The sequence below is a fragment of the Jaculus jaculus genome, chromosome 6 (genome assembly GCF_020740685.1).
Source record: "Jaculus jaculus isolate mJacJac1 chromosome 6, mJacJac1.mat.Y.cur, whole genome shotgun sequence".
NCBI classification, from domain to species: domain Eukaryota; kingdom Metazoa; phylum Chordata; class Mammalia; order Rodentia; family Dipodidae; genus Jaculus; species Jaculus jaculus.
The window spans coordinates 135,976,514-136,000,371 of NC_059107.1; the positions used below are offsets into that span (position 1 = coordinate 135,976,514).

General features: G+C 36.6%; 1 protein-coding gene across 1 annotated transcript in view; it reads right to left on the minus strand.

The window, feature by feature from the left end:
- The window catches only part of Eea1 (early endosome antigen 1), a 127,254-nt gene that overhangs the window by 8,756 nt on the left and 94,640 nt on the right, over positions 1-23,858 (minus strand). The window contains exons 18-23 of the mRNA XM_045151905.1: positions 22,240-22,379; positions 14,010-14,340; positions 12,920-13,021; positions 10,695-10,889; positions 8,755-8,937; positions 1,070-1,255 (exon numbers count right to left, since the gene is read on the minus strand). Coding sequence (XP_045007840.1) covers positions 1,070-1,255; positions 8,755-8,937; positions 10,695-10,889; positions 12,920-13,021; positions 14,010-14,340; positions 22,240-22,379 — 1,137 coding nt within the window. The remainder of the gene's footprint in view (positions 1-1,069; positions 1,256-8,754; positions 8,938-10,694; positions 10,890-12,919; positions 13,022-14,009; positions 14,341-22,239; positions 22,380-23,858) is intronic.

Genomic DNA, 23,858 nt, shown 5'->3' on the forward strand with positions numbered 1-23,858 from the left:
ATAGTTCTATCAGAATTGTCTAAACTTTAAGTATAAATTGAAAATTTCATCACAGATTACCATCCCCATTTATCTCATTAAAGAGAGTTTCAAGAGTGTCACAATTTAGAATATATCAAGAACTTTAGGAACAAGAATAATATTCTATCACTGATAGGAATATATAATCATTATTAAACAAAATATATTTGCTTTAATCAAATTTTCTTTTATATAGAATGCAAAGTAACTTTTAATGCTCTGGTCATATAAACCAATGCTTTCAACTTAGCATCATTTCTATAAAACATACTTATGCTTTCTCTTAGTAAATGATAATTATGATTTTTTAAATAACTAGTATATTTAATTATTTTGTTTTTCTTGTGGTACTAGAGACTGAACCAAGGCCTTGTGCACACTAGGCAAGTACCCCATTCTAAAGTTGGTTTTTAACTTTAAGAATTCCTGAGCTGAGTATGGTGACACACGTCTGTAATCTTAATGTTAATAATGTGGAGACAGATCACAAGTTCTAGGCCAGCATGCACTGCACAGTGACACTAACATCATGAAAATATTTCTTAACAAGATTAGGAATTATTTTATATGTTTTATTATTGTGGTCACATATGTAAAGGATAATGTAATATATGAGCAATAGTCAAGGGAATGTAGTATCTTTTTTTAGGGGGGGTTTCAAGTAGGGTCTCACTCTAGTCCAGGCTGACCTCGAATTCACTATGGAGTCTCAGGGTGGCCTTGAACTCATGGCAATCCTCCTACCTCTGCCTCCCGAGTGCTGGGATTAAAGGTGTGCGCCACTACACCTGGCTATAGTATCTTTTTTTAAATGGCCAAGAGTCTATGGTATGAAAAGAGATGTTTGTAAAAATGACAACAAAGTAAGAAAAATGGGTAGGCCTAACAAGGTAGCGACCATAAAGCACTTCCTAGCACAAATCTTTCATGATCAAAACTGTGTTCATGTATTTGCTATGTACTCTGAGAGAGCTGCTGAAAACAAGAGGTTTAAATGTATGGTCTCTAAGGCAACTCAGTCTTGATTTAAGTCACAGAAGTGAGATACCTTTTCTTTCTGGATATCCTGTAATGCTTTACTCTGTTCCTTTAGTTGCTGTTCTTTCTTGGCTGAATCCTGCTCCAAAGTAGATTTAGCAGTTTTCAGTTCTTGAATCAATTTATTTTGGTTTCCAATTTGATTTCTGTTTGAGATCAAATCTTCTTGTGCTAGAGACAGCTTCTCTTCTACAGACTTACAAAAATATTTTCTCCAATTATTATGGTTAACAAATTTCAACAAACATAATAGTTAACACAAGCATTATGGAAGTAGTACATAATCCTATGTCACTTGACCATGAGGACATGTTCTGGACATCATTATTAGATTTGTCATGTGACATTCAAACTGTGTAGTTACAAAACCTAGATGGTATAGCCTACTCAATGCCTGTGTTAAACGGTATGTCCTATTATTGGTCCTGGGCTACACAACTGTATAGCATGTCAAAGCATTAAAATCATACTGAGAAGAGACATAACATTATGGTGAGTGTTTATATATCTAACCATTTATGAATATAGAAAGCCTGGTAAAAAATAGTAGGCAATAGGAATTTTTCAGCCCTGTTATGATCCTGTGAGACTGCCACTGTACATGGTCAGTCACTAACTAAAACATCATTATACAGCACATGCCTGTATTACAAAAAAATAGTATGGTATTCCCTTCAATTATGTAATAGAGAAAAAATTAGAATATGAACTCTTGTGTCTATGGAAACATTAGTGGTTTGAAATATTTAACAATAAAGAAGTAATTCCAGAACCTCTAGGAATACTACAAAACTACTGAATACTATCCCATCTTTAATATTTCTAGGTGATAGGAAGGATATCAGATAAGTAGGGATTATACAGAGAATATATATGTGGTTAGAAAAAAAATCAGGGAAGACATGAGAGCAATTTAAAAAGGAATTCAGTTGAATGCTAACTAAACACACACACATTTATATTATGTGGGACCCATAATGTCCCCTTATTAAATTAAAAGAGATTTTGTGTTGGGGGAAAGGGAAATCCCAGTGTAGTTCACAGCTGTCAATCTGATCAAACAAATATAAAGGGGGTTAAATGCCTCAGCCACCCATCTAAAGCAGAAATCTGGCCAGCCATCAGCCTGACCTCTGAACTTTCTGTGTCTGGGATGCAAGCAGTGATGTCACTTAGCACTAGCCAAAATTACCAACTGTTCTAAGACCCACCAGCATTGAGAGGCTGAAGTGAGGAAGGACAAAGGGTTTTGAATGCTAGGTTTCATTTTGGAGCAGTTACACAGACAGGCAGGCAATTGGAACAGCAGGAACTTTACTACTCTGCTGTTTTTGTAATAACCAACAGAGAATAAGAAACACTTCCACCAGAAAAGAAAAAGCAATTCTGATTGCTCACTCTGGAGAACCAGCTACTTTGAAAAGGAGGCAGAAAATGAAACCAAGGAAAGGAGTTCTACTGGGGAAGATAATACGCAGTAAGTATTTAGTGAGAAATATATTAAACATGCCTGTGAACCTTATACTTGGGAGGCTAAGGCAAAACTGTACACAAGTTCAAGGTCAGCCTCAGTTATACAATGAGTTTAAGACACGCCCAGGATACATAGTAAAATCCTACTTCAAGAACAAAGAAATAGGGCTGGGAGATAGCTCAGTGGGTAAATTAAATAAGCATGAAATTTTGAGTTCAAATTCCCAGAACCCATGAAAAGCCAGACATGGTAGATCACATCTGCAATCCTTGCTCCTACAGCAAGATGACCCAGAGAGATGAGAATCCCCAAAACCTTGTGGGGACAGCTCGCCTGGCACACACAGCAGTAAAACAAGAGGCTGCCTCAAGCAAGCAAGAGAGTGAGTACCGACACCCACGGCTGTTCCTCTGACCTCCTCATGCATGCTATGGCATTTGTACACCCACATTCGAAATAAATAAGCAAGTATGGATAGTCTCATTTTAGAGATTAGTCTTCCTCAAAAAGGTTACTCTTACTAGTAACTCAGGCAAGAGCTCTTCTTTTTATATAATGAAAGTTCAATCTTAATGACTGCCAATAGAACACTCAATCTTAATGACTGCCAAGAGAACACTAAAGCCTTTAAGGCGTATTTTTGTCAGGTAGTATCCAGAGTCAACTGGATTTTTAATTAATCATGAAGCTAACTATTAATTGAATCCACTGCTAAGGTTAAACAGGCAGGTTTATGAAGGTTTTTAAATCACAAGAGAGGTATGTGAAGTAGCAACTGTACTAACTGCCAATGATTACACAGGAAAATATGGTTTACATATTTTACAAAAAAGAATAAATTTTACAAGGCTTGGAATGCAGCTTAATGGTAGGGTATTTGCTAACCCTAAGACCACAAGTAAAGTTGATCCCAGCCCTGCAATCAATCACTCAAATCTCAATCACAAGACTCCACAGTCTACAGCAGCTGTAATTAACAGAGATCCTGATCTGGAGGATGGAAGAAAGGAGATGGTTGGAGGAGAGTTGCAGAAAAGATACTATGAGCAAGTCATGTGGAAAACTCCCTTCTTCATTAGCTAATTAAAAAGTATTTAAAAATGTAGGCTTCTGGGGAAGAAAAATCACCAATGGTCTTAACCAACAGGAGATCCTATAAGCTATCCAAGTGGCCAGACGGGCAAGATGCACTCAGTGGTACAACGGTGGCTTATCAGTTATGGAGGTAATCGACTGCTCTCTGACTAGATGTGAGGCATACTCCATGGGAGGGAACTCATGCCTGGTACTGAAAATCTTGCCAAAGGTTGGAAGGTCACAGGTTCTAGAGGGAAAGCAACTACTGTTCCTTGATTAAATGTCTACGATGTATCCATTAAATTGCCCTAGTATGCCTGTAGATATGTGATATTCTCACTTTCGGTTAGAGTAGCTTTGTTCTGCACACTGAGGTGATTAATAGAGAAATTCATAGACTTGTCAATGTGCTGAGAATCAAATGCTCTGTACTAGGTATCTCTATACCAGAATATTGTGGAGAAGTTAGTAGAAAGAAAACTAATGCTTCTCCCACTGTTGATCAGAGAAGCTTCTTTATTGAAGCTGACTGGGGAGACTAAACACTTGTCAAAGTAAGAGGCTGACAAGAGTTCAGCACTAAATGACACATCTCTATCTTGCTCTCCAAGGCTTAGGGAACATTCCAGAAGAAGAGATGGAAAGAATATAACTGTGAGAGGATAGTAAGGAGAATTTGGGGACTATGCTCCAGTCATGAAGTGACTGGTCCATTCATGACTTCTTAGCAACTACTGGCTGTCATTCCTCTTGAAGACCTACACAATATTGAGCTAGCTTTCACATGGATGATGGAGGAAAGCAAAGAGGCATAAAGTGGAAAAAGAGACATAAAAATGGAAGGGGACAAACCAGAAAGAGTAGGGGTTTCAGTGAAATAGGAAGAAAGGAGGAAAGACAAAAGAAGATAATGCAAGGGGATTATGAAAAAAATTATAATATGTTCATGTATGAAAAGTCTCAATAAAAAAGAAATTTTCTTATAAGAGCCATAGAGTGGGAAGGTGTATTCTAAGGCACCACCACTCCCCATAGAGAGACTGACTAGTGCATTCATGAACCCACTGTGATTTCTCACGGCCCACTCAATTTGCAATATGTTCATATAATGAAGTTCTCCAAAAAAGAAAGAATTAAATTCTTTCTTGATTACAGACCCAAGTAAAAAGCTTTAGTTTTTTTTTTTAATAACCAGAATAAAGAATACCAATATTGGAAAGCAATAATATTCATAAGAATTCCACAAGAATGTCTACAAAAATTCTATGGTTTATAATATTTAAACATATGACTTCTAAAAAACCCAAGGATTAGTTCTTTAAAGTCAAAATTCAGTAAGATCATTCCATGAGGTCCTTTTTTGAAGATTCCAAAAGGTACTACTCTGTCTTGCCTCTGAATATTCAGACATCCTCCCAGATATGTCAGCTATTTTCTTTACGTCTCTTATTGTAAACCATGGTTCTTCACAGGCAAGATGCTGAGTGACTTTGACACTGAGTAGGCCGATCAAAGTATCCTAGCTAAAAATAACTGCGGCAGATCCAGGCGTGGTGGTGCACACCTTTAATAACAGCACTCGGGAGGCAGAGGTAGGAGGATCGCCTTGAGTTCAAGGCCACCCTGACACTCCATAGTGAATTCCAGGTCAGCCTGGGCTAGAGTGAGACCCTACCTCGAAAAACCAAAAATAAATAAATAAATAAATAACTACTGCAGATTGTGTGGTGGCTAATGTTTTTGTCTATTCATGAAATTCAAAATAAAACCTTCGTAATTTTAGTTTTCTTGATGATGTCTGATAAAATGACATGAGGGATAGTTGAGAAGATTTATGTTTAATCCTGTATATTGCCCTCCAAATTTCACTTCATTCAGGGTATAACCTTGCCAATAAAATTCCACCTTCTACTTCTCCTAGACAATGCAGAATAGCATACAACATAACCAGTTTTAAATACCCAGTCAACAAACTTGGGCATTTCATACATAATCCAGCAGATGGGGCTAACGACATAGAACAAACTAGGCTGTCTTAAATCCTCCTGGTGTCCAAGTACCCATGGTGTACACTGACAATCAGCCCACAGTAGAAAGCCTTGACATTGGGTAGGTATCATGTTACAAAATGTTCTCACTCTTTTTCTTTCTCTCTCATATGCAAGATCATATAACAGAAGCACAAGGAAAATAATGGTTGGCAACTACCTCTTTCTAGCCTATAACTACCATTTGATCTTCACTAGAAACATATTATTAAACAAAAATTGTAGCTCACATACATCTCATATTAGTATCATTTAAACAAGATTTATTACTCATATTAGTTTAAAAGCCTCCAGAAAGATAGGAGTGAAAGAAATACTAAAGCACTCTGAGTAAGAAAAAGTGGGATCCACTGGACCTGTCTCACTGCCCCCAGAAGGAAGCACAGGGATAGGAGCTCCATTAAACCCTCTTTCTTAGCTATAAAATATGCTGGCCTTTCCCTCTGCTTTCTCTTTGTTTCTCAGGTTTACATTTGGATTATTTCTTCATGATTGAAGTTATTAGCGTACATTGGCTTAATAATTATTTGAGCTTAATAAATTATAAGTTTAAAGCTCTAAGTCCTGTTAATAGGTAAGTGTAGGTAAATGACAACTACAAATGAAAAGAGTGCTTTCCACAGAACTTTTACAATCAAGTTTCACCTTTTCTATCACTTGAAAGTCCTTCAATGACCCACTTCTCTCCATCCTCACTGTTATTCCCAACTCAAACCACCATCTTGACCTTGGACAACTGTACACTTCCTATCTTGTCTCTATTGTTAGCCCTATTCCCTATCAGCCCTTCATCATTCTACAGTTAAGCCTCCGCCTAAAATGCTCTTCAGTGTAATACACCTCAATGGCTCCTCACTGCCTTTAGGTTAAACCCACACTCCTCCACAAACCTCTGCCTTCACCATGCTGTAAAGAAGGCACTTAAGAAACACTACTTAAATTTCCATTGATACTTTTTTCCTTGTAATTGATACTTTTGCCCATCTCTCCTTTCCCCTTCTCTCTTTCTGTTTTTTTTTTTGTTTGTTTGTTTGTTTTGTTTGTTTGTTTCTTTTATTCTTTTTCAGACAAAGTTTTATGACAAGGCCCAAAGTGAAACTGAATTCACTACAAAGCCCAGGCTCTGGCCTCAGCCTCCCAAGTTCTAAGACTGCAGGTATTCACCACCATCTTCATTCATATTAGTTCTCCCTCTCACCCCCTCCCCACACCATTGTGAAAAGTCTTCTACAGAAATTCCTATTTCTGTGTCACCGGCATAGATTCCTTCGCTTCCCTTGCAGCCTATCATGTGCTCAGCCCTGTAGCTTCATCTCTCCCCCTCTAATCTCTTCTATTCCATTTTTTGTAACTTTAATCCTAGTTATAATCAATTCATAACTAGTTACCACATTTATGGAGGATAAGAGATAAATCCTTAACTAATCTCCCATAACTAGTTAATCCAAGCTTCTTTAAAACCAATGTTCCAGGTTAAGTTTTTTTCTTTTCTTTTCTTTTCTTTTCTTTTCTTTTCTTTTCTTTTCTTTTCTTTTCTTTTCTTTTCTTTTCTTTTCTTTTCTTTTCTTTTCTTTTCTTTTTGAGGTAGGGTCTCACTCTAGGTCCAGGCTGACCTGGAATTCACTATGTGGTCTCAGGGTGGACTCAAACTCACAACAATCCTCCTACCTCTGCCTCCCAAGTGCTGGGATTAAAGGTGTATGCCACCACACCCAGCTCATTATATAATGCCATTTTCGTTTTCTGCTTAAACTCTTCTTTGTGTTCTCCTCAGTATAAATTAATGATTCTTACTAGCTATGTAAGGCACTTCACAATTTACAGCAACCCTTTGAGCTTAAATTCCACACACAACCAGTACTCCTGCAAGGCAGTGACATTAACTGTGCCCCAGCTTGTTTTGCTGCCTCTGCAGCACCTGTTCTCAAACATGCCCCAGTGAAATGATCCTTCCCACTCAGGACTATATGCTTCCAAATTCTACATATTCTTCAAGACCCAAGCACATATCCAAATCATCTCTTTCATAAAGCTTTCCCTACAAGACCTATGAGTAAAAAATATGTGTTATATGTAAAACATTTAAATATTTAGTGATGGCATCAAAATTTTGCGATAATACACATTAAATAAACAAAAATTCCAAATCTAAGAAAGAAACAGCATTTTACCTTGACACAAAGAAAAAAATCAGAGAGACAAAGATACAGGGAAGTAGAGAAGGAGGGAGAGTTGGTGGGGGAAGGAAGCACAGACGGAAGGAAAGAATGGAGAGAATAAGGGAAGAAGGCTGGCTGAATTTTCTATGACAGAACAAAATATTGCATTTCCTTTAGAAAATTAGTATCTCAATGTTATATAAAACCTGTTTGCCCTTTTATCTATATGCTTCATTTTAATAAACATGATTGTTAATATGATGATAGCATTATCAGGAATGAAATGTCTCTATGTCGCTAGACAACTAAGATAACATTTGCTTAATTTTAATCACTAGCATTCCTGCAATCATAAAAAATTGACAAATACATAAAATTAAAACCAGCATTGCCTGACAAGCAATAGTAAGTAAGATTGCCTGAATTTTTCATAAGTGATTTATAATCCATCTATTTTTTAAATTATTTTCAAAATTCTTTTTATTTATTCATTTATTTATTTTGGTTTGGTTTTCTGAGGTAGGGTTTCACTCTAATCCAGGCTGAGCTGGAATTTGCTATGAAATCTCAGAGTGGTCTCAAATTCACAGTGATCCTCCCACCTCTGCCTCCTGAGTGCTGGAATTAAAGGCATGCGCCACCACGCCCAGTTTGAAATTCTTAAACTAGCAGTATAACAATTAGCATATTTTATTTCATTAGCAAATTATTTCATTATTTTAGATGTAACTCATTTTAAAATGGCCACATTTATGAATATTATATTGTTATAAAACTTATTTTAGTATGCTAATCTAAAAGAAATAATTCAACAGAAAACAAATACGATATTCCAAAAATACTAATATTCCCTTCTCCATTTGGACTCATATGTATTATTTAAAGAACATCTATAAACAACTTATTGAGTTTTATGACATAATACAGTCTACTGTACCTTTAGGTCTTGCCTTGTGGCTAGAAGTTCAGACTCCTTCCCATAGAAATCAGACTGGAGCTGTTTTAGAGTCTGCTGACATTTTCCATAGGTGCTCTGTAACACTGATAGTTTCTCTTTCTCTGCTGCAAGTTCCTGGGCTGCCTGAGAACACTGCTGCTGTAGTTTATTCTCCAGCTCTGTCTGAACAGATAGCAGTCATTTAAAACAGAATGCACATCCAAAGATAGCCTAATATCCATGTGCACAAACCCGAACACGGTTCTTCCTTCTATCTCCTCCCACCATCTAGTCTGTCTCCAAAAAACCCAAACAACAAACAAGACAGCAAAGTACACAACAAAATATGCATTGTGATAATTACATCCTGACTTCTGATCATATATAACAAATAAAAACATACATTTTTCTATGCTTACTTATACGTTAGAAAACCATTCTTTGGCTAGAGAGATGGCTTAGCAGTTAAGATGCTTGCCTGCACAGCCTAAGGACCCGATTTGATTCTCCAGTACCCACATAAGCCAGATGCACATGGTGGCACATGTGTCTGGAGTTTGTTACAGTGACTGGAGGCCCTGGTACACTCATTCCCCACCCCAAATAAGTAAAATATTTTGAAAAACTACTCTTTTATAAAGTAGCACAATCATGGAAAAACTAATAAATATAAAATTGATATTTTATGATATCTAAATTTATATTCTTTTATTCTACTAGTATGACAGTGAACTCTTAATGACAAAACATACTTGGGTAATTTTACACACTGGTGTGCATGAGCCAACAGTGGAGAAAAACTCATTTTGTTCAAATGGGTTATATACTAAGTATAGTCTATTTTTACCAACTATTAGTCTAGATAAGATGGAAAAATGTTTACGAATAAAAACAGATGGTTAACAATAAATAATTCTGGTGTAACTTAAAATAAAAATAATATATAAAACCAGAAATTATGAAAAATTTTAAGCATATTGGGCTGGAGAGATGGCTAGTGATTAAGCACCTGCCTGTGAAGCCTAAGGACTAAAGTTCAAGGGTCAATGCCCCAGTACCCATGTAAGCCAGATGTACAAGGTGGCACATGCATCTGGAGGCAGGAGGCCCTGGTGCGCCCAATCTCCCTCCCTCCCTCCCTCCCTCCCTCCCTCCCTCCCTCCCTCCCTCCCTCCCTCTCCCTCTCTCTCTCTCCCTGCCTCTTTCTCTCTCTCAAATAAATTAATAAAAATATTTAAAAATATGTATCATATTTCATGATTTTTATTCTTTCTTTCCTTTAATAAGGAATTCTTGGGCTAGAGATAGCTCAGCAGTTAAGTGTACTTCTTGCACAAGAATGAGGGCTTGAGACCGCTAGAGTTTCAGTCTCTAGAACCCATGTAAAACAACTACGTGTAGTCATGCACACTTGTAGCCCCTGCTCCGTGGAGCACCAGAGACTGTAGAATGGCAGGCTCCCAAAGCAGCAAGGGACTCCGTCTCAGAAAAACTCCGGTGGGTGAGTGACGGGGGAAACCAAAAGTTCTCCTCCAGCCACCACAAACAAGCCTGCATGGCACAACAGAATGCACAGGGCACATCAGAACGTGTGCGTACAGACGTCACACACAGCACACCACATGCGTACACCACACACTGTGCACATATACAAAAAGGAATTGATTTTTTTGGTACTTTAAGTTCTTCCAAAATATTTGAAATACTGCATAAATGCCTTAATACATGTTAGTTGTATACACTTTCTTGACTATTATACAAATGACTAATTTATCTGACATTTCTGGTAATTATACACCCAGACTTATATATTCATCCACATAAATATATTAACTTACAAAAGTTTTGAACAAATATAAACTTTTATATGATAAAAACTCAATCACACCTTAATTTCCAACTTTCCTTCCAATGAAAAGTAAACAACTTTCTATTAATACCTTCTGTGAAACAATATTTTTAACTTCTACTTGGAGTGCTTCAATCTGTTTCTTTTTCTGTTCCATTGATTGCTTTAGCTGACTTATAGTCCCTTGAAGTTGTTGCTCTTCTTTTTCCTTCTGTTTTAATATATTTTGGGCCTGTGTGACTTCCCCCTTAATGGAATTCAGCTCTAGCTTCAACTGTTGTGAAGTCTGAAAGACAATGAAACCTGTTTAGCTCTCATTCATTCATTCATTCATTCAAAAGATACTTACTGAGTACCTACTACATACTATACATTACTCTCATGGAAGAAATATCTGATCCTGTTGGCCACAATGATCAAGAGTCAATGGAAGAGAGCATCCCTGATTTACACTGCTTTCAAAATTGACACTATTTCCTATTAGATGACATCCAGGATCAATTTTCATTATAATTTACTTAATTCTACCTTCCTTCTTAGTTTATAATTGTATATTTGGATAGAGTTGTAAATTAACTAGATAAATGTTCCTTTTCATTAGAAAATAGAAATGTCAACATCAAAATCTAAGCTGCTGGAATATCTATTCACTTTCAAGAACATTCTCAAATGCTACTGACCCTGTTAGCTCTACCCAGTTAATTAGATAGAATGGCTCTACGTTGACTATAATAAAATCAACACTTCTCCTGGCAAATACTATGACATCTTTCTGATGGCACTAAGTCGCAGCAGTGATCACCTCCCACTAGTCTCTGGAGCATATTGTGCTACTTCATTTCTTGTGTTTGGCAACCCACTAGAATGCTTCCACTCAAAAATAGCTATCATATAGAAGTCACACCAAGTTCACTCCACAGCCAAAGCAAACTATTGCTATTTTCTGCCACAGCCATATTTATACATTTTATGTATCTTACATTAAGAACCTAGAATGACACTGGTTCATTTGACCACATTTTAAGTTATTGTTTAAAAAGTTTCACTGCTTTAAAAAAAAATGCCTTACTTTTAGCCGGGCATAAACAGGAGTCAGGTAGTTTAACAATAAGGATGATTATGTTATGAGAAACAATGAAGAATTATAAGCTAATACATGAGTACTTTAAATGTATTAACCCATTTATTTCTTTTATATTTATATATTAATATTATATAAAATGTTACATATATTTATTAAACCATTTAGTTCTGCATAACTTTATAACATATATTCTATTATTAATCCTGTTTTATTGTTGAGGAAAGTAAAGCGCAGAGAGGCATTAATTTTGCCACTAGCTTGGCTAGCATTGTAACACAAATGCCTTCTTTCAGTCAGCAACCAGAAAATGATATTAGATATTTTCAGGACTACATATTGTTGTTTTATCAAATCTTATTTTCTCAAAGCTGCACACCTAGATTCAAGCTAAGAGGTGTATCTTCACATAGCAACAACTATATGTAACAGTTGTGTACTTATCTGCTAGTATGTTTAAATAGAAAGCAAAAGAAGTATTAGCCAAAGAAATTATCTCAGAGGTTTATTCTTTATGAGAGAGAAAAGAAAGAAAGAGAGAATAGGTGCATCAGGTCCTCCAGCCACTGCAACTGAACTCCAGACACATGTGCCACCTTGTGGACATGTGCGACCTTGTGCATGTATCACATCTTGTGTGTCTGGCTTACATGGGATCTGGAGAGTCAAATATGGGTCCTTAGGCTTTGCAGGCAAGCACCTTAACTGCTAAGCCATCTTTCCATTCCCCCCACCCCTTTTTTAAATTTACTTATTTTGCAGCGCTGGTGATCAAACCCAGGCCAGCACATTCTATGAAAGCACTAGACCACTAAACCACATCTTCAGTTCCTAAGCATCACTTGATCATTAGCAAATATATCACTATCAAATATATCACTAACTGTCTGTGGAATTAGTCATGTTTGAAAGGTTATTTCTATAGAATGCTTATTATGATGGTTTTCAGCCATAATCATGTTTTCTAACCTTTGTAATCAAACATTTATTGTTAGTTGATTCAATTTCCTCATTTTCTTAATTATAATCCTTTATTTGAGCCTTTTATATAAAAGTACCTTAAAATCTTGTCTGAGTTAAGTAGAATACCAATAAAAATTTTTATGTACATATATGATCCAATACATTTCAGAGAAATAACAATTCCTTTGAACTAAGCACCAGGGTAAAAATATTTAGGAAATGTAAAGGCTTATCATACTTACATATTTATTTTACAGAAAAAATAATTTTACCTCTTTCTCTTTTTCAAGTGACCTTTTCATTTCATTCTGTTCTTTTTGTGAGCTTTCTGCCTGTACTTGAAGTTGATGCTTTAATTCTTTACAAGCATTTTCCTAAAAAAGAATAAACTATATTACACAGAAAATATTTGTGACAACCTTAAAAAGACTGGTTCATAAACTTAGGAAGGTAAACACAAATACACTAAACCCACTGATGACCTAGAAACTGGATCATCCATTTTAATAATAAAAATAGGCAGCTGGTATAGGAGTGAATGGGGAGGCAGCAAAACACTGAGTCTCTTATCAACTAAAATTATCAATGAAGTATTTTACACAATCCTTTGAACAAGTGGGACTCTAGAAATGGAAATGATTTTAAATATTAATCCAATAAATTAAAAAAACAAAGGTAAGCAAAGGTAAAAAGATATAGGTTTCCTTGAAACTGTAAAGGAGCATACTACTATCATGTGAGTTTTGTACTATTAAATACTTTCTCTTACCTTCATGTTAAAAACAAAAGCAGTTTTACTGTTACTGTTAGGTTATATTATTTTGAGTAGAAATATTTATGAAAATTTATTCCTCTTTAAGCATTTCCTGAGACTGATTCTTTTCCCCTAGAGTTTAAATATGTTTTATGAGATCTATAAATATGATGCTGCTTGGCAGTTTAGAATATTCAATAGTCAGAAAATTTATAGCAACAGAATTAAAAGTCACTATATCATCTTTTTAGTCCCTCTTTTTTTAAAGTATATAAGTAACATTTCACTAGTAGCTCTATTATCTGTGCTGATGTCCCCAAGGAAAAAAACACACTGATCTCTCAAAAATTTATTATCTAAATAGGAACAGAAAAAGATTATAATATTCAATTGAAGAAGGACATACTTGACTTCCCCAAAATTGCATGTTTGCACACATACCATTGTCAAGGGCCACCTTTTTCTTAGGTTAATCAATTCCAATTTCTTTCCTCTAAGAATTACTTTAAAACATTTTAATGCAGGATTCAAGGTCAAACTTGAGTTAAACCCCCATCAGTTTAAAGTAAGATAATGACTTCAACCTAAGAAAGTAAATGCATACTAACCAAATCTAAAATGGCAGCTTTTCCTTTCTGATTCTCCTTTTCAAATTCACTTTGGGAATTTTTCAAAGAATCAGAAACTTCTGACAACTTCTCTTTTGTGGTAGAAAGTTCCACCACTAAAGCCTCTTTTTCGGCCTTCACTTCCTTCAGCTCTGTTACTGCGGTCTGAATTCTGCTATTCAATTCCTTGCACTGCCTCTTTGCATCTTGGCTTATCTTTTCAATTTCTTGTTTCAGGGCAACTTTTTCCTCTTCTTGCTTGGTAAGCATTTGTTTAATAGTTTCAAGAGCTTCAGATTTTTTCTGTAGATCCAATTTTGTAGCAGATACCCTAGATATTAAGGAAAGAATTTTAAATGAAAGCATAACTTATTCAAAATTACTCATAAACAACTGAGGCTTTAATTATTATAATTTTTTAAACTTTTTTCAAGGTAAGTTATCACTATAGCCCAATAAAAAACTTACACTGTAGCCCCAGCCTGGCCTTGAACTCACCGGGATCCTCCTACCTCAGCCTCTTCAGTGCTGGGACCAAAGGAGTTTGACACTATGAGTGGCTATCTATTACATTTTTGTATACTTCAGAAGTAGAAATAATTTAAGTTCATATAATAAACAACTAAAAATTGTCTTAGAACTTCTGATCTGGAGCTAGGAATATGCCTGAGTGGTTAATGACATTATTAGCTGGCCAAGTCTGAATTCTCAGGTTCAATTCCCTAGTAAGCCAGACAGAAAAGGTGATGCAAGCATCTGGTGTTCAATTGCATCAACCAAAAGCCATGCTGTGTGCACATGATCTGATCGTCTAACAGCAGCATGACATTTTCTTAGAATCAAGCCAGGGCTAGAGAAATAGCTCAGCACTTGAGGCATGTGCTGGCAAAGACAAAGGACCCAGGTTCAATTTCCTAGTACTCATGTCCCTAGTACCCACATAAAGCCAGATGCACAATATGAGACATGTCTGGAGTTTGTTTGCACTGGGTAGAGGCACTGGCACATCCATTCTCTCTCTCTGCCCCTTTCTCTAATAAATAAATAACCAAACCATTTACATCTCTTGACTTAAACATTCCAGTCCCCACAGTAAACCATCAAAGGCAATTGTAGACAGCAACCCACTGAGAATCTACAACAGCCTGAAACGTTTTCCATGAAGTCTAAAGAACAGACTCAGTGTGATTCCAAGCACACAGCACTGTGCATTGATGGATCTTTCACATCAAGACTTTTAACATAATATATAAAGATCTTTTAAAAAACAGGAACACTTTACTTCAAAAATAGAGAAAAGACAAATGATTCCTTTACCTATAGATTTTGTTTCTATAAAAAAATAATTTTCCAATATTAGTCCCATAAGCATGACTAGACTTTCTAATAAAAAAAGGTAAAAATAGATCCTAAAATTTAGTAGAAATATAATACACTATCTCCCATATTCCTTTTTCTAAAAAAGATTCATATATTTATTTGAGAGAGAGAAAAGGAGAGAGATACAAGTGGTATGCCAGAGCCTCCTGCCACTACAAATGAACTCCATATGCATGTGCCACTTTGTGCATCTGGCCATCAGCCTTTGCAAGCAAGCATATTTAATGGCTGAACCATCTCTCCAGGCCTCTCTTGCATTCTTAAGGATCTAAGTATACACTATTATTATTTTACCATTTAAATATGGTTAAAATTCTCATAAGAGGGGAGAGGCATACCATAATGGTATGAATTTAATTCCCAACCACAATCACATAGACACACACATATGAATACACTCACATATAAAACCTGCAAAATAACTCTAAAATTAAAATAAGGATTAACTTACTATGCTATATATCTTTTCCAAAAATAATTACAAAATCATTAGGGGGTTGATATCAAGACTATATAAGGAGAAGGACTTCTGGTTAAGATGGTAATCACACAATCAGTGAGGATGGGGCTCCAGCCTGCAGCCAGTGGGAAGTGCTTCAACCAACCAGGCCATGCCTTAGCTAGCAAGAACAGAACTACTGAAAAATGATTCTCTCACTCACATCATCTTTACAGAATAAAAAAACCTGAAGGAGAAGACAACAGGGACCAGCTGATGAACAGAACAATTTCAGACAGCTTTCAGAACTTCTCCTCCCCCATACGCCAGTACCTGGAACCACTGAAGACCTCAGGACTCTCATGGAGTGGAGTCTCACCTCCCCCACGCATAACCAGCACAAGTGATCTGAAGAGCAGATCTATCTATCCCAGCAGCTGAGCCCAATCCACAGTGCTCCAAGAGGGGAAACAAACAGCTTCACACCTGACACAGGTGAGATTAAAAAGTTGCCCTCAGGCCTGGAGAGATGTCTTAGTGGTTAAGCGCTTGCCTGTGAAGCCTAAGGACCCCAGTTCGAGGTTCGGTTCCCCAGGTCCCACGTTAGCCAGATGCACAAGGGGGCGCACGTGTCTGGAGCTCATTTGCAGAGGCTGGAAGCCCTGGCGTGCCCATTCTCTCTCTCTCCCTCTGTCTGTCTTTCTCTCTGTGTCTGTCACTCTCAAATAAATAAATAAAAAAAAATGAACAAAAAATATTTTAAAAAAATAGTTGCCCTGAAAGGAAACTGGGCTGTTTTATCCTGGGATAATACATGCCCCAAAGCAGACATAGGCTTGCAATGCAAGCACCAACTGCACCTTCTGCATCAGGGCAGGTTACAAAAGCAAGGAATCCCAGGGAAGGAAAGAATTCAAAACCTACCCCACTAAGACAAAAATACGGATTTGTTAGCTCTGACATACATTTAGTCTACTATGAGAATCTTAAATAAATTATGTGCTAGGGCTAACTTTTGTTATTTTTGATATTGCCTAATTTAGAGTACTGTTTTTTCTTTCATTTTGGGGGACAAAATCTAACTTTGGCCGAGGATGACCTGGAATTCATTGCAGCTGGGGAACCACAGCTTTCCAGCTGGCTGGATTAGGGTGTGAGCCACCACTCCTGCCCAGCTCAATGCTTTTGGCTTTGTTAGTTATTTTAACCCACATTCATGCATATATATCCCATGCTAGTTTGGTCTGTGTTTGTATATTGCTCGGATGGATTTTAGGTGTGTCCTGTATTTTTCTCCACATGGCCTACTATTGGGATCCCTCTAACACTCTTCCCATGCACAACTTTATTTTCTTCTCTCTTTCCAACCTCTTGACCACATTCTCTCTTCCTTATCTTCTTCGTTATTCTCCATAACTACAACCTTTCATAGCCTCAAAACCTCTAAACTCTTTGGAAACTACTGATATCCCAACTTCCCTCTCCCATTTATTTGTGCCACCCCCCCCATCTTTTTTCAAAGTTAATCCTAGTACTCACACTAACTCACCCTACACTTCTCCCACTTCTAAGCAACCAATACTTTATCATACTTAATACTAGCCTTATTTCTTTACCTACCAACAATTACTGAAATCAGAAAGAACATTACTGTTAATCCACTACTAGGAAATTGGCATAGCAGATATATTCACTAGCTTGGGTCACTTTGTTGTTACTTTGAGAGTAATACAGAATTCACATCTGGCACTTTGAGATCCAACCTGAAGATAGAAGTTCTGTTCTACACGTCTAAGAATACAGCTGAAACTGAAGAGGGGGTTCAGGCTAATGTGGGTCCTAGGGAATTAAGCCTTGAACCGGGGTCCTTAAGCTTCACAGGCAAGCGCTTAACCGCTAAGCCATCTTTATAGCCCAATAAAACTAAGTTTTAAAAAACATATACTCAACTAAACTAGAAAATTTACAAGGATTAATTTCTAGATATATATGACCAACCAAAATTACAGCAGAATGAGATATAGCATCTAAACAGAATGATAAAAGCAACAAGATGAAAGCTTTTATTAAAAAAAAAAATCTACTGGGTTGGAGAGATGACTTAGCAGTTTGCCTGTGAAGCCTAAGGACTCATGTTTGACTCTCCAGGTCCCACATAAGCCAGATGCACAGTGATGCAAGCACCAATGTCGCACATGTGCACAAGGGGGAGCACACATCTGGAGGTTGACTGCAGTGGCTAGAGGCACTGGTGCACCAACTCTCTCTCCTCCCCCCATAAAAAACAGACCCATCTGTTGGGCTTGCCAAAAAAAAAAACACAAAAAAACCTCCCAACTAATAAGAAGTCCAGGCCCAGGATTTTCTGATGAACTTTAGCAGACCTTCACAAAAGAACAAACAACATTTCCAAAATTTTCCATAAAATAGAAAAGGAAGGAAACAAACTACTTTTTTAAGAAGTATTTTAAAATATTTTATTTTTATTTATTTATTTATTAACAGAGGAAGAGAGAGAATGGGCACACCAGGGCCTCCAGCCACTCCAAACGAACTCCAGATGTGTGTGCCCCCTTGTGCATCTGGTTAATGTGGGTACTGAGGAACAGAACCTGGGTCCTTTGGCTTTGCAAAGGCCTTAACCACTAAGCAATCCCTCCAACCCTTAAAAAGTATTTTTTTAAATTAATTAATTTATTTATTTGAGAGCAACAGACACAGAGAGAAAGACAGATAGAGGGAGAGAGAGAGAATGGGCGCGCCAGGGCTTCCAGCCTCTGCAAACGAACTCCAGATGTGTGCGCCCCCTTGTGCATCTGGCTAACGTGGGTCCTGGGGAACCAAGCCTCGAACCGGGGTCCTTAGGCTTCACAGGCAAGCGCTTAACCGCTAAGCCATCTCTCCAGCCCTTAAAAAGTATTTTTATCTAATTATTTGTAAGCAGACAGAGATGGAAGAGATATATACACACAGAATGTGCATATCAGGGCCTCTAGTCCCTGTAAACAAACTCCATATGCATGTGTCACTTTGTGCAACTGGCTTTACATGGGTACTAGGGACTTGAACCTAGGCTATTAGGCTTTGCAGGCAAACACCTTGACCACTATGCAATCTCTACAGTCCTCAAACTTCTTTTATAAAGTCAGCATTACCCTGATATCAAAACCAAACAAGGACAGAACAGCAACAACAAAAAAGGAAATTATAGACCAAGCTCTTTCATGAAGACAAATACAAAAATGCTCCAATAAAATACTGCCAAGCAGAAGATAGAGACACATCAAAAAGATCATTGACCTGGATCAAGTGAATTTTATTTGAGATTGGGGGATAGTTCAACACATGCAAATTAGTAAGTATAATATATCATATAAATAGGCTCAAAGACAAAAATCACATGATTATCTCAAAAGATGCAGGAAAGTCATTAATAAATCTTACATCCCTTTGATAAAAGGCTAAAGAAACTTGGGACAGAAGGAATATATCTCAAAATAATAAAGGCTATAATAAACCTATAGCCAACATTGTGCTAAATGGGGAAAAACAAGAAACATTTCTACTAAAATCAGGGACAAGAAAGAGTGTCCACTGCCCCCAATTTTACTTAATTTAGTACTGAAAGTCTTAGCTAGAACAATAAAACAAGAGACACACAAGAAAGGAGGACAAGTAGGAAAGGAAGAGATCAAATTACCATTACTTGCACATGATATGAATACATACATAAAGGACCATGAAGATACTAACAGAAAACTGTTGACCTGATAAACGCTTTCAGCAAAGTAGTAGGAAATGAAATTAATGTATAGTAATCAGCAGTCTTCCTATGTACCATTAACAAATATGCTGAGGATGAAATCCAGGAAGCATTCCCATTCAACGGTTGCCTCCAAATATATAAATTAAATAAGGGGCTGGAGAGATTGCTTAGTGGTTAAGGTACTTCCCTGCAAAGCCCAAGAACCCAGGTTTGATTCTCCAGAACCATGTAAGCCAGATGCACAAGGTGGTGCATGTTGTTTATCATCTTTATGTTAAAATGTCAGTTCCCCCTAAATTGATTTATAACTTCAATGCAATTCCATAAAAGCAATAGTTTTATTCATAAAAGAGAATGAGGTAGGGGGCTGGAGAGATGGCTTAGCAATTAAGATGTCTGCCTGTGAAGCTTAAGGGCCCAGGTTCGATTCCTCAGTACCCACATAAACCAGATGTAAAGGGTGGCGCATGCATCTGGAGTTTGTTTGCAGTGGCTGGAGGCCCTAGCATGCTTATCCTCTTTATCTGCCTTTCCTCTCTCTTTCTTTCTTTCTCTCTCTCTCTCTCTCTCTCTCTCTCTCTGAAATATGCAAATATAGAAAATATATAAATAAATGATGATATATTGTGAAATTTTATATGGTAAAGCAATGAAAAGATAATATTTTAATATATTTCGATTGCACAGCTGATATAACTTGACATAAAGATTTACTATAAGACTGAAAAACAATATAGAATAATACTCAAGTCAAAACATACATAAAAATTCAAATCATAGGCTACAAATACAGACACATTCATACTAGCTGAACTGATTTTAATAGCAATACCAAGCTCCTTAAAGAGGCAACGTTTTTTTCAACCAATAATAATGGAACGATTTAGTGACATGTAAAGAAAAAGATGACCCTCCCTCATGCCACCACCACAAACACATGCACACATACAAATAAATTTAAACCATTTTTAAAAAGAAGTCCAAGACATTTAACCAGATAGGAAAAAAACAGTTCTGGTTTTCTGTATCACAGTAAGGCAACTATTATTGATAGTGATGCATGACACATTCCAAAATAACCAAAAAAGTACAGCACTGTCTCTCCTACATTCAGAATTCATGGGTCTAGAAATCAAGGGGTAGAATGGATAATCGTCTCACCATCACCCCAAGTGATCCCATGACCTTGTGCTCTGGTCTAGAAGTCTTAGTTCCAGGGAGGGGACTGCTTCTGTCAGGAAGCATAGCAAGCATTCCACTAAGCTGAAAGCTACAATTTCCTCTTGCCCACTGGCTGAGAAAGAACTTACAGGGTTAGCAGGGGTGCCTCAGTCTACCAGGATGAAACTGGACTGCTCCTTTACAATGGAGGAAAGAGTTTTTCTGAGTGCAGAAGATCCTTTAGGATGTCACTTGATATTACTATGTTCAATGATTAAGGTCAATGGGAACCTACAACATCCCACTCCAGGAAGGATGATGTATGTCTCAAGCGTTCATGAACAAAGGAGTGGGTCACCCCTCTGTGTAAAGAACCAAGATCCAACATGTGCTTGCTGACAGGGAAGACCATGCAGAACAGGTAGTAGAAGAATTAAAGGCCAGCTAACGCCACATAACCTGCTACAGAAATAAATTGCCATGAGTGTTTCTGGTCTATTCTGTTAAGAATATTTGAACACTATGGTAGCTTGAATGTGTGGCCCCATAAAACACTCAGGTGTCGTTGAGAATTGACCTAATACCAGAGTCTCCAGTAGCTAGGCTAGAGGAGGTGTCATGGGAAATGGACCCTGTCTAGCCCTAAGGTATATTTTGACAGTAGATCTTTTTTTTTTCTTCGTTTTATTTATTTATTTATTTATTTATTTGAGAGCGACAGACACAGAGAGAAAGACAGATAGAGGGAGAGAGAGAGAATGGGCGCGCCAGGGCTTCCAGCCTCTGCAAACGAACTCCAGACGCGTGCGCCCCCTTGTGCATCTGGCTAACGTGGGACCTGGGGAACCGAGCCTCGAACCGGGGTCCTTAGGCTTCACAGGCAAGCACTTAACCGCTAAGCCATCTCTCCAGCCCTTGACAGTAGATCTTGAATGCAGCCCTACGGTGTGGAGAGCAGGTACAGCTGTGGTTGTTGGTTCTTACTGGCTGTTTGATAATGTCTTTCTGCTTGGATCTATGGAAATGAGCTAGCTTCTTCCACCACTGATGGTGTTTCCTGGAAATTTATAAGCTGAAATAAACCCTTTCCTCCCATAAGCTGCTGCTGGTTGGATATTTGTCTTAGTAATGTGAAGGCAACGGCAACAAAAATGTACATATATATTAAACAGATATTTCTTTTCTTTCCTCTAATTCTTTACTACATAATATAACATCAATTGAGGTAATAATATCAGTAGTTCATATTGTTAAATCTATATTATACTTATGTTGTGGGATAGGTTATCTAACCTTTGTGGTAAAGCTAACTTTTAACCAAATTATGATGGCTTTAGTTTTCATTCACATTCGCAGTAGGAGCATATAAAATAGAGATAGTAAAATTGAAACTGATAAAGTGACAGAGAGAGTAAAACTGAAATATTAGGAAAAGTTAATAGTTTATAAACTTCTCAATGTATATAACTGGTACTTGAGCTTACATTTCTTTCTCCATTTCAAGTTGTTTACTCAGGTCTGTGGCTCTAAGCTCTAAGTCCATGTTCAGCTGCCTTTGCTGTTGTAGATCATGCAACACTTGCTCCTTGCTTGTTTTAATTTCAAGAGTATCAGCTTCTAGCTTCTATGGGTGAAATATAGCAGCAACTTTAATGTTAATAGTTATCAAACTATTATTACTTATTATACCATTTTATTTGTTTGAAATTTGCACTGAAAAAACATACAAAGTAACCATATAATTTTGAAAACAAATCTGAAACCATTAATGGGTAAAAAGTTCATTTAGAGTCTTAGCATAGGTTTTGTTATACATAGTAGCCAGTAACTGCTTGCTTTTAAAAATTGTGAGACAAAAACATAAATATAACTATTTGTCATAAGAGAAAAAGTTGGTTAATTTATGTTGGACAAACTACGTAACAAGTCATCTTGAACCCACTTCCAATATATTATTAATATTCAGTTAACAACATTAAAGTAATTAAATTTAGAATTAAAATAGATTTGTGATATTGTCCTGGGATTAACACCCACTGATACTATCTCTTAGTTTAGGTAATATTATTGCATTTCACAGTATAGTATCTAATACATATAGATAGCTATATATTTAATTTTTCAAATTTATAAAGGAAACTGCTAAATATGGATATAAGTATAAGGTATGTACTTATGTTAAAATATTCTTGATGTAATAAATTAATACTGTAACAATATGATTATATAAATCATATGGTATATTTCCTAAGTTACTAATTTTAAAATATTAAAGAGCTGATAATCACAATAGACACTATCAGCTCAAAATAACAACTATTTTCATTTAATTACTTTTAAACTGATCCATAAAAGCACAGAAGTTATACATTTTAGAGGATTACCAAGCAATGTTCCATACGTATATATACTGCAATATGTTTAAACCAGTCTAGACATATTTATCGCTTCAAATATTTACCTTTCCTTTGTGGTAAAAACTTTCAAGAAACCCTTTCTTTTAGCTTTTTGAAATGTACAGTATATAAAGATCTATAATAGTATGCTGTGCAGTGGCACCCCAAATTTTGTTCCTATCATAACTATTTGTGAAAAGCACCCAAACAGAATTCTCATTAGACACTGTCAGAAAGATAGCTTATCTATTCTTTTTAACCATATCTAAATATAGTATCTATGATCAGTTGTGATGAAACATAAACAGCCCATAATAGAACTATAAAAGTCATCCTTCTGTTATACTTGTGTAAATGTACATACATATATATCCATGTCTCACCATTTTACAGTCATGCACATGGGCTGCAGCTGACTGTAGAAACATAAGTAGTATGGTAACCTGATAATTTTTTAACCGACAGTAATGATACTTTAAATGACACAAACCTCAAGTTAAATCCTTCTCTAACATGTTTGATCATATTATCTCTTTAGAAAATTAATACCTTCATCTGGAATTATGTTCACATTACTAAGGCTTAGATGCATCAGTAAATTAGAAACAAAATCCAAAGACTATGAATGTAAAGTTTCAAAAATAAAAAGGCCTGCCATACCTGACATTTTATACTGGAATAAAGAGTTGTGGCCATAAAGATGAAAA